At 44.4% G+C, this 12,040-nt stretch overlaps 2 protein-coding genes across 2 annotated transcripts in view; one reads left to right on the plus strand and one right to left on the minus strand.

Annotated features, from left to right (window-relative positions):
* Thada (Thyroid adenoma-associated protein homolog) overlaps positions 1-5,785 on the minus strand; it is a 58,404-nt gene extending 52,619 nt beyond the window's left edge. Inside the window, exons 1-5 of the mRNA XM_077674114.1 lie at positions 5,506-5,785; positions 4,698-4,795; positions 4,493-4,611; positions 2,174-2,319; positions 261-293 (exon numbers count right to left, since the gene is read on the minus strand). Of these exons, the coding sequence (XP_077530240.1) occupies positions 261-293; positions 2,174-2,319; positions 4,493-4,611; positions 4,698-4,795; positions 5,506-5,581 (472 nt within the window). The 5' untranslated portion in view covers positions 5,582-5,785. The remainder of the gene's footprint in view (positions 1-260; positions 294-2,173; positions 2,320-4,492; positions 4,612-4,697; positions 4,796-5,505) is intronic.
* Positions 5,786-6,227: 442 nt separating this feature from the next.
* On the plus strand, positions 6,228-10,607 carry L(3)87df (cytochrome c oxidase assembly factor COX20 lethal (3) 87Df). Its single transcript, XM_077674122.1, has 4 exons — positions 6,228-6,448; positions 6,613-6,721; positions 8,277-8,340; positions 10,408-10,607. Exons 1-4 carry the CDS (start codon positions 6,416-6,418, stop codon positions 10,529-10,531), a joined length of 330 nt encoding a protein of 109 aa, XP_077530248.1. The 5' UTR covers positions 6,228-6,415; the 3' UTR covers positions 10,532-10,607.
* The last annotated feature ends 1,433 nt before the right edge of the window (positions 10,608-12,040 follow it).

Raw genomic sequence — 12,040 nt, forward strand, 5'->3', positions numbered from 1 at the left:
CTTGATTTGCACGTTCATCATAAAATGTGGTGGTTAAAAAGTTTGGACAACGAGTTTCACAGTATGGCAGGGGCCCCAGATTAATTTCATTAAGGCCTTTAGGTCTATCATAATAAGAAGTACTTTTGGAACTTGAAACATTTTTTTTCTTCTAGAATTTTAAAACTAGCCTTTTGAAACTTCTCGATTCTCCTAAAAAAATCCAGAAATACAGATGACGAGAACTAACAAAACAAAAAAACAAAAACAGCAGTACATACCATTGGGAAAGCATTGTTCCACCGATCGGACACCTGCAATAATATGAAAAAAAGAAAAGAAAAAGAATTGTACCAAAAGAACAAATTTAACAGATATGCTGCTTGAATGCTGGTCTACGGCAGCCAAAAAAAAAGTGGCCGCTTAATAAAAGCTCAGGGTTAATTTGAGGCACTCAGGGTTCTTTTCCGTATGAGACACAAGATCTTGACACATGAACTGATTTTGAATTTCTTGCCAAACGGAAGAACTGATAGCTAGGAAATTAAAAACTCAGTCTCAAGCGTAGCCAGAACAGATAAGGCACTGGGTCTGTACAGATAATGACAGCAATTACTTTAGGGACTTGTTTCTGCAATAAAGAAGAGTTAGTTTCAGCGCAACGAAGAAATTAGTAAATAATAAAGGAACAGAACCTAACCATGTGCAGCACGTTTAAGCGAGATTAGGGTTAGCAGGTGATGGGTCAAGCCAGTGCAGGAAAATTTAAGGAGCAAGAGTGAACAGAGATGAAAGAATGTCTTTGTGGCTCTTTTTACCTGTCACAATTCTTTGAAGCTTCCTCAACCCTAATAACAGTAGAGCCCATGAAAAATAAGCCTAAAGGACACATTGCGTTTATTAATTACGACTGATCTGTAAACTTCCATCGTCAGTCAGGTCATTTTTGTTCATGTTAAACAGGCCTTCATTGTACGTGGGCTCACCTGTGCACAGATGTGTCTTGCCTGCAAGGACTTAAAACTGGGGTGCAATAAAGGTGTACTAGTCAGCCGGTGTTTTTTATGTGTGAATGTTTACACACAGAGCTCACACTAAGCTGTTGAGAATACCGCAGAGCCATGTAGCATTGGTCAATCAAGTATTAACATGCAAAAGCTCCAAAGACCAGAGGTTCCACAAAAGACAACTCATGCCACACACAGCAAAGCAGGTGCAACCCCCTCCTGCATGCAATGAACCAGTCACACCAACCATACACCACTCAAAAGAGCCTGGCCTAAATAGTCATGCATCTTCGGACAAAAGAGAAAAAACTTCAGCATCCAAGTGATTCCCGAGAAAAGAATTAGGAGGTGAAGGGTCCATGCAGAAGTTTCATCACCACCAATTTGCCAGACTCAATGTACGCCTGGGCACATATGTAAGACTATTGTTTCATTTTCATCCTGAATTTCACTCCCTTTTTATAATTTTCGCTCTACGTAGTTTATAAACCAAGCATATCAAAGTTGCGGTCACTGACCAAGTCAACTGAAAAAAGTTGACGTTTCGGATCCGAAGCGGAATCACAATCAAGGATTCGGATCCAAACCGTCGACTTTTTTCAATTGACTTGGTCAGTGACCGCAACTTTGTTGTGAACCTGCCGCCTGGCCAGATGGACTTCCGTCGAACCCTGGTCTACTATAAATCAAACAGTTTCTGATAAACTTATGTGCTTCCCACTGTTGTTGCCATCATGCATCTATTCCCTCAAGCGTATTTAATAACTGTTGTATATGAAACGGGCATGTACGAATGCATGCATGCCCCATACAAAAGAAACATCTCTACGAAGACTGATCTGTCAAATGCCACATAAGGGCACCATGCCTCAAGCTGTCCACCCGCTAACAGTAATTACGTCATACTCAGTACCACATCCAGACCACACATACTTCTTCCAGCAATATACTTTGCCGTTTGCTACGTTTTCCACTTTCTCCTCCCCACAAACATACACACAAGCGCGGCTCTACCTTCGAGGTGATTCACGTGTTCAGTGCAATCGGAGGGGTGCTTACCCAGAGGCTCTGAAAGACAGCATAAAAATGGTTTGCGATGTGGTGCGAGAACTTTGCTAGCACAGGTGCATTTCTACGCTCAAAGTCATTCCCGCGATCAGAGCAAAAATCGGAGAGAAGAGGCTTACCCAGCGGTTCTTGAAGACAGTACAAAATGTTTTCGATGTTGTGCGAAATCTTTCTCAGATCTGAACCACAGGCTGAAAGGGAGTCCTTCAAGGCCGCGGAAAGCGTGGGTAAGACGGCCGCGGACGAAAAGCTGGCACCAAGGACCCTGTAGATGAAAACGATCACAAAGTTGTTGAAAACAGGGCTTGTAAAGGTTTTTATTTTTCTGTGATGCTTCCAATGACCGTTGAAATTTCTCAACGAACTATTGTGTGGGCATGAAGTTAGATTTCCCGAGCTTCAGCTTAAAATGGAACACGAAATGGTCGAACCTTGCTATACCAAAGTAGTATCAGGGGGGTAAATTAGTTCATTATATCCGATATTTGTTCTATTAGTAGAGGTAAAAATCGGCCTTACAAGTCGGTAATGTGGCTCACACAGAAATCCTAGATACTAGAATGCGCGTCTAGTCTTGGAGCCACTATTACCAAGGTAATCCTCACCTGTCTTCTTGTGGCATTTCAAACTAAAGGGACGAACATGAAAATGTGAAATGACAACCGAACAACGTTTATTTGACAAAACAGGCCTGTGTTCTTATTGGTTTGGAGAAGGGTGTGATCTTTGATTGGCGGCTTTTTACGGTACTGCAGGATGAAAGTTTTCCACGGTGTTCACGCACAACGGGCCTTTTCTGCTTTTATAGTTTAAAAGATTGTTGCGTTATCTTGTACTTTCTTATTTTGCTTTTTTATGCTAGCTTTCGAGTTTTGAGCTTGCACAAACCAAGTATTTCTTCGTTATAGCCGATATCGCGTGTATCTCGCGGTTTTGATTTCGTTATAAAAATACCATATTTACCCGATTCTAACGTGCACTTTTTTCCCGAAAAAATAGGCCGAAAAATCGCGTGTGCGTTAGAATCGGATACAAAACCGAAACTGCCGAAACAGCGGAAATTTCGTCCCACCCATCGCCATCGCCATCTCAAGATGGCGCCAAAGCTTTTAGCGACGATTTTTCGGACGCAGCAAGCCTAGGCACCTAGGCTTTTTTACCGGAGTTCACACAAATCGTCAAACCGTTTCACTTGCGCGCTTGATAACAGCAATGGCAGCAGCGGCTCCCACGCGTTCAAAACGAATGGTTGGCTGAAGCGTGCGCCTCTGGAGAAGCTCTCGGGATGGGCGTGTGAGGCGTGGGCCACGATCCCATAGACCATGGTTGAACGTTCGTTCAGAAGTGCGGCATCGCGAACGCGCTTGAAGGCACCGAGGCCGAGGTGTTGTGGTCAGCGGAGAGCGACGAGGAGTGAGATGAGGGAGATTACTTCGGGAAATAAAGCGCCCGTTTCTCTCGCATTCATTTGTCTGGGTCACAAAGTCCCGTGCGCGCTACAATCGGAGGTGCAAGTTTTTTTGTTCTTTTTGCCAGGAAAATCGGGTGCGAATTAGAATCGGGTAAATACGGTAGTAGGTAGCCTGACCAACCAAAGTTGGTATTTAGTTTGCTATGTCAGTGTTCGCTTAACGAGGTTTGACGGCACTATGAAGCATACTATGCCTCAATGCCTTGCGGATAAATATGCTTTGGTTCACTTAAACCATGTATCCTAATAACTCGTGGCCTTAACTCGTACGCACTAGAAACCACCACCTAAAGGCATAGAAGCGCTTACTTCTCCCGTTTCAAATTAAAGACTTCACTCTAGTATGTCAGTCATGCACAACTATGAACATAAGGCCCCACCAGAAAGATTTTAAGTAGGCATATGAACATCAGAGCTCAGTTGTACATCCCTCAATAGAACATTGTTAAACAAGAAAACATTAAGCCAGTCTCTACTGACCGGTTATTATGCCCCAGCTAACAAACATACCGTGCTTAATAGAAAAGTGCTTTGATGAAGCAGGAAATTACAAAATAGACGTAAAGGCAGGCATCACAGCTTCAGGCTAAATCTTCTGCACTACAATTGACAATGTTACAAATTTTGGAAGATGTAGCTCATAAAAGGGCCTCTGACAGTAGTTAGACAGCACAGATAGAACATGCACAATGTACATTTGGTATATCAATGGCTTGATTTTAGCCATCATGTATCGTAGCCTCGTCCGTCACAAGAAAAATGGTAGTGATAAAAATATGCACTGCTTCTGATGTCAATTTGCAACACAACAGTTTTTTTTGAGGCCAGACAAACACGGAACAAAGTAATTGTAAAAGTTTCAATATTTCAGTTGAAACTGAAGTTCATGCTACTTTTCAGGCTTTTTTTTTTTAGACAAGTGATGCGTAATTGGCAAGATCGACAGGGATACGAAGTGAGAACAGACCTGAACGCAGCCTTTTTGACATGTTGGCCGTCGCTGGCAGCGATAACAACTTTGGACAGAACTTCTATCGTAATCTCTTGAAGCACTGGGTCTTTGCACTCCTGCAACTCTTGTTCAATCTGAAAAATTAAAAGTAAGTTCTTTGCCCGTCTGTTTTTTCATTCCTGGCAGGCTGAGAAATTACGGTAGGAATCATAAATCACACCTTTTTAATAGCAGCCACCTGCTCCAAGCCGTCAGTGCAGATCAACGTCTGGTACAGCTCCGTAAGGAGGTTGCTACCGGGATCCTTAACGAGGAGACCTAAGAAAAAAACAATAAAACACTAATGAAGGGAGTTGGCGACGTTTATTCGTCTGCGACGAAGCAAACGCATTTCTTGCTCAACATTCCAGGAACGCTGCGGAGGTAGCAGCAGTAGTCGTAACAGTAGTAGTAGTAGTACTAGTAGTGGTGGTGGTAGTGAAAATACCGTTTCAGAACACAGACGAAGTGATATTTCACTAAATTATTTGGTCTGCCAATACGCGCCCTCAAAAGCCTTTCAAGTACGAAACGCAACGGCACGTTAGCGTTACTTCGACGTTAAACTTACTACTGCCTAGCAGTGGTAACGGAAATGCAGTTTCAGAACACCAATCAAGTGATACTTCACTAAATTATTGACTCGGCGAACTTGCAAACCCAAAAAACTTTTCAATTACGGAACATGACACGTTACCGTTACTTTGAGGTTAAACTTCCTACTCGCGGCCCGTGCATTACCTCAAGGTGCACAGAGGGCTAACACGAGGGCGAATTTGACGAAACGCCCGTAATCGGAACGAAACAAGGGTGTATTGAAAACGAAAAGTGTTCTTGCAGGTTAGACGAGAGATCGTCGCATCAAAACAAGCTCGCACGCTGCACAGTGGGGCCTTCACTGAGCAGCGCGGCTTGTTCCGAGGCGTACAAAAAACCGAAATATCTTGATACCAGGAAGTTAGGATTTAAGGAAGGCACAGAAAACCAACCTTTCAGTCGCTCAAGCACCCGGTGAGCGGAATGGACGGAGGCAGGCTTCGGAGTTTCGCCTTTTTTGCGGGCCATCTCTTCCTACTCGAGGACAGGGTTGAGTGAATAGGACGCGTCACCGATGCCACCACCTGGGCACATTACAACGAGATCCTTCGAGGAGTTTATAGTGGAAACCGACACGTTCGAGGTTCCATACGAGTGACGGCACCGAGCGCTACAAACGCACCATGTGCTCCGGCACCGTGCGCGGTCGGCACGGATGCAGGAGTGTCACGCTTCCTGATTGGCTATCTGCGATCACGTGACTATATATACTGCTAGATATGTAACGTCTGCTACCTTCTGCTAACGGAAGGTTTTTGTGGTAACAAACTTATAAACCATAATTTAATTGAGGTTGTTTACTTGATAAGCGCACCTGTATAAAAAATAGCAATTCTAGTTGTAAATACTTACAGTTTTCCGCAAATAATGCAGTTAAGCTGATTCAACTGGAGAGATGACATACCACTTTTTTTTTTAGTTTTTTTATTTTGATTGATAGATTTTGAATTAAATATCACTTTATCGACCGGATGAACAATAATAGGTGGGTTAATCTGAGCTAGTCTATGCAATGTAAACAAAAACTGAAGTTTGACCAATTCACTTCAGTGTAGTTTTTTTATATAAGCAAGAACATTTGGACCAAGGCAGCGTTAACACAAAGCCTAGCCAGAAGCGATCCGAAGTCGGCTGGTCGTCGCCAAGTTCGTTTTTATCGTGCTTGTGCATGCTTGCAGCGCGAGACATCGGTGAGGTGAAATGAAACTTAAACTTATCTAGCAGTTTTTGGGTGATCTGAAGTGCTCACATTACGCCAGATTTTCATTCTGCACTAGTAACTTAATAAACGAAACCAGCAGCATGGAAGACAGCGATGACCCCCCTAAGAAGCCGGTAAGAGCAGCTTTTTGAAGTTGTCTCTTGGGAGCGCATATACCAGCAACGTACTAAAATCGGTAACCAAATGGTGCGCAAATTTTATTCTTGCTTTTTCCATCGATTACTGCGCTGTGATAAATTGTTTGCTCTGCGCTAGTAAGGTGTACCGCTACTTTCAGCTTATGTTCATGGGCCGCAACATCGAAGAAATTCCCTGCTTCAGGCAAGTACTCATCACTGGGATTCTCAGCGGAATTGGAATCGGAGTTGGAACGTTTATGCTGACAAGTAAGTTTGTTACAGCTTTCTTGGACCAGCATACAGAACCACGAGTAAACCTTTCACTCTCGCCGCGCGATTCGGCAAAGGAGCGATTCGTGAAGTAGTTTTTCGTCTAAGGAGGAAAGGGATTGGCAAAGAAGCTGAATGCAGACCAGCAGAACTGTCGTTCCGGTCTTCCTGGACATGGGGACAGTCGTTCAGAGTAGCAGGCGAAGGCGCGAACATTCCCTTGCGGCAAAGCTAACTGTACAGCAACTTTGTCATTAATTAAACTTCTGAAAAAAATCTGGGCATGTTCTGTACTGTCCCGCGCATGCGCGGTAAGGTCATCCTGTCGAGTGCGCCAATTAAATCCTCGCTAGCAGGGCCCAATGATAAAATGGCTTGCAAGACGAAGGAGCTGAAAAAGTCTTTAGCGAAAGCTAATCTTCAAACGACCTACGTGTAACCTACATGTCCCTCGTCCACGTTGCACTATCACGTGATTCGTGAACACGCGGGAGTTGAGCGAGCAGAGGTCAGAGCAAGGTCACTCCTTCAAAGTGCCTGTCGTGGTTACAGTTGAACCGATAGAGAATGCCGAACTTCCATTTAAGAGTGATTGTTTTGCAACATCTCGACCCGCTTCCTGGTTTCTCTATACAATAGACTAGTTATTAAGCACAACGTGAAGGGACAGAAAAAAAAAAGTGTTCCATTTATCTGAAGTTCCGTTATCACCAAATACATAAAATGATGCAAATGCATTTTGTTTTGGTGGCCTCCAGTGCTTTGATTTAACTGCGGTGAAGAAGGGGTGTTATTGTTCTCTGCTGCAGTTATTGCCGCTTCATTTGCAGGAGATATTTGTATTTGTTCATGTGTGAAAGATTCCTCTATATTCTTCACAGCCCTTGTGTTCAAAATGACGCCGCAGCCGAAAAGTAGCGAGCGTTGGAACTTTAATATCTACATTGTTCCTAGATTCACGGTCTTTGCCGTGAACCTCTGCAGTTTTAGAGCAGGTGGCATCATCTAAAGGCTCGCACTGCTACGTCTGAATAAGGCAGTAATGGCAACCCGTCCGTTAAGTGTTTCGGTCCCCGTTCCGCTTGGCCAGAGTTCACAAAGACAGTCGTTCCACTTAACCGAAGTTTTTCTTTAAAACACTGTGTCTATGGGTGGCCTGCCAAAGCTGGTACCCTCGTTCCGCTTATTGGAAGTCCACTGCACGTGTGTGGAGTACGATGCGGCACAAACGAGATGCATGCAATCGCCACAACATAATTACAACAAGCATTTCTATATGAAATGGTTACCGTGGCAAGCTAAAAATTGAATGGTTGTAGCAGCCGAGTTATTGTAATCATACTGTATTTATTCAATTACAAGGTGGTCATGATTATAAGCGATGGTGCAGTTTGGAGTAAAAGAAAAAAGCGCCATATACATATACTGAGCTTTGAATATAAGGCAGGGGTACAACTTTGAGACTATGGATTTTGGAAAAATACCTCATCTTATATTCGAATAAATACGGTACCTCTCTTGACGTGTTAGAATCTTCGTTTGCTCTTTGCAGGTAGACCACGGCGAGCCACAGACGCGGCGGTGTACTCTTTTGTTGGAATCACAATGACCTACTGGTGAGCTTACAGGAGTGTGATCAATGTTGTCTTCACTACGAATATTTTTTATTTAATATTTGTGCTCTTCCGCATCTATTAAAGGTAAGCTGTGTGTGAGACGATTTACCACGACCGTGTAGTAAAACCAGATCTGTCGTGTAATATGTTGCGCTAACACAGCATGAGCAAAAGACATTTTTAACCATGATTATATATATATAGTAAAGCCATACTTGTCGTGCAATACCTTGTGCTAACATAGAATGCATTTTTACCTCAACCCAACATAGACATGAAGTTTACAGAGACAAGTCAATACAGCCAGTGTTGGCGTCCGGCAAAGCAACAACCGGTTGATGCCAGTAAACATATGCACAGAAAGATTCCATGTGCTACCGAGTGCATGGCCAACACAAATCTCCACTCAACAGGTGTCCAGGATTGTGGCCTGCATTGCTTCCTCGTAATCACTTGCACATCACATCGCCACCGCCTTTCCTGGTGCAATTCTTCCAGCCTTCTCAGTGTTCCCAAAGATGAGAGCATCAGATAAGCGCACAGCCTTTCAATGCAACGCCTGTGCAAGCTGTGTATAGTGGAGCTGCCTGACATCCATGTTGGTTGTGTCTCAAATGTGGTGGCAAAAGCTGCGGGCTGCTTGCAGCCACCGATACCCTCCCACAGTGGTCATCCCATTGGCTGCTGTGTCAACATACCCATCCACAATTCTCGCATACCTACTTAGGGAGATTGGCCAGTGATGATGACAGCTGTCGTCAGAAGCTCGCAGCCATTTTTACCACTTCCTCGTATTTTGCTGCAGCGCTATATCCACCCACAATTCACACTCATAGGCATGGAGGAAGAAAAAGTTAGGAGACGGCGCCACCGGAGAAACGTGAAGCCTATACATAAAAAGTAAAATCGAAGTCGGCCCAGGCGTCACTGCACCACGTGATCCCACCGTGCCGCCGCTGTATGGGCCACCGCGCACTCTTCAATTTCGTCTGCTCGAAACTGCTCTGTGGCCCGTTGTCGCGAAGCCTGCTATATGTTGGTTTTTTTCCCACGGCTTTTGTCTTTCACACATACGCGGCACTCCTGCCCGCAGGCGGGCATGAGATCACCGAGCAGACAAATGCAGGAAGGACGGGGAAAAGCTACTGCCAACCAAACACGAGAGATGCGCCGTAGTCGGAGACCGCCACCGCCGCCGGCCCAGCCGACCATGGAGGTCACGTGCTGGGCCGACTCCGGCGGCTGAGAAAGGGAAACGACGGAGGGAGCGGCTTCAGAGGAGCTGGGCTTGCGAAGGCTAGCTGCGTGACGTCATGCCGTCTCCTAACTTTTTCTTCCTCCATGCTCATAGGTACTGGCCAGTAATGACAGCTGCCATCAGGACCTGACGGCCGATTCATAGGGACATACTTGTCGTCTGAAATAAGCATACATATGAGACTATCTACCACTGTAAGGAGCCGTGAGTGTCCCCGTAAACTTTTGGAGCAATTGAATTAACACCTCTATGCTGTACGCAATAAATGGGGTGGGGTTCAGGTGGTTATTCGCTCCCAGCCAATAAGTGAGGAAGAGGGTTTTAATACTTTATGCACTGGGTAGCTGTGTGTGTATGCGCATGTGAATACACCCGTAACCCCGTTCCGTGTTTTTACAGAATCTTTCTGGAAGAGGAATTAACTGGAAAATTCTTGTTTCTGCTCTAAGAATTCAAAACAGATTTATGCAGGCGGCAGAACCTTCAGTTGCTAGTCAGCATCACGTCTTTGAGACTTCTTGTCCCGTCGTTAGCGCTGTTTTTGTTTGTCAGATGCGGACCAACTAGACCAAATGACCAACTTTAACTCTACTCTAAAAATATATTCCCATGCTCTGTGGAACTCCTCCTTCTTTGTTTCTTCTGGCAGAGCATGTCATGTACCTTATTTTTCTCGAATGCTCGTTTTCCCGGCAAAGCGACTTTCTGGCCAGGTGCGCATGAGTGCTCGCTGGAGATTTCGACGTGGCCAGTGTCGTGTCCAGCCGATCAACCCATCTCTTTTACCGCAACATTGTCTTCCTTCGCAGGTTCTACTGCAGGTACCAGTTTTCCAAACGGAACTTCGAGTACAGGAAACTGCAGAAATACATGCGAGGAAGTGCAGCCTCAGAAGGCATTGACACCGAACTAGGAAGCCTGGACGATGCATAGTGTTTAGGAATGCTACCTTCCTGAAGGCTGTACATAGCAGACGGAATTAGTAAATTCTTTTTTCGCAATTGTACAATGTGGTTTTTCTCTTCCTTGGATGCATCCCAGGAGTGTGTGTGGTTGCTAAAGACATTTACCGTATTTTTGCATGTATAACCTGCCCCTGCATATAATCCACACCCCCACTTTCAGTCCGCCGGAAAAGAAAAAAATCCTAACGTATTGCCCGCACATTTGACATTTGATACAGGAAAGGCTGCACCAAAGCTACTGCTCAAGCAACACATCAAATGCTATGTAGACGGAAAAACGGGTATATTTGGCAAGTAGAATGCACCGACTGCAAGGCGAAAGTCGCAATTCAGTTGTTAGAGTGCGCTCATCTTTGTTTTTTCTTCCTTTACCTTGTATGTTTTGCGCAATCGCTGCCATGGAAGGCTTAGTCAGTGTTACTGTGTAGGGGCTTCACGGCACAACGCGCATTGCCGTGAAGCTCCACTAAAGGAAAAGCCCCCTCATATTATCCGCACCCCTACCTTGCCACTGAAATTTTCGCATTTTTGGTGTGGGTTATACGCGCGAAAATACGGTATTCGATACTAAAACATGAAGGACGTCTTGCTTCGGCTGAAAAATTACACTTGCCATTGCTCTTCCGGCTTTTGCTCAACAATGAAAAGTCAAATTCCCTCCTACTTTTTTGACATGGTGTTACATGTCACAAGTCTCCGTAAAGCAAGCCAGCTGCGCAGTGGTGCCATCAACAGACTGTGCAGAAACAACATTTTAAGTAGCATTCAACCGCCAATTTATGCTCTCGGAGTTATTTTTGTCAATAACCTCTCGCTCCTGTCGTCGTAGACGTTTCCAGCACATGGAAGCGATGATGGCTCACACACTTATCCTCGCCAGTCCTCACGAACTGCACCCGTACTCGAGACATACTAATACAGCGGGATTCAAAGCTGAAACCTTGGTGACTGCATGTGGTGTTTTTAAGAGGGCAGACTGGTCTTCAAGGTATTTTTTTTTTATTTACAAACCAATTTTAATGAAACTACACAGCATTATGGAGTTTTTTGTGCTGATTCCAAATCTGCAATTACATTTTTTGCAGGCTGATTATTTTTAGATGGTTAATTGCCATTATTTTGGGTCGCAATTACAAAATAACCACTCCAAACAGAATGGTGATTACCCCACGGCTAGGCAGACATATGACTAAAGAATACAATGTTGGAAGAACTTTTTTGATTTGGCTAGTTTTGACCATTTTACAACACACTGAACTTCACTCCTGCGCTCTGCCAGAAATGGATCACGGGTGGCGTCAATTGAACGCAATAATAATTTTCTAAAGCCTCCATTCGAGAAATCTGTTTCCAACATTCTATTCTCCACACATTTAGGTATCAGAAGCAAAAAAAATTAGTTGCACCTGCTCTGAGTGCCGACATATCCAAGGGCAAAATGCTAGCTTCGCGTTGCGATAAAATTAGTTTCACCATC

Source organism: Haemaphysalis longicornis, unplaced genomic scaffold, assembly GCF_048455015.1.
Source record: "Haemaphysalis longicornis isolate Haplotype H1 unplaced genomic scaffold, Haemaphysalis longicornis Haplotype H1 scaffold_6, whole genome shotgun sequence".
NCBI classification, from domain to species: domain Eukaryota; kingdom Metazoa; phylum Arthropoda; class Arachnida; order Ixodida; family Ixodidae; genus Haemaphysalis; species Haemaphysalis longicornis.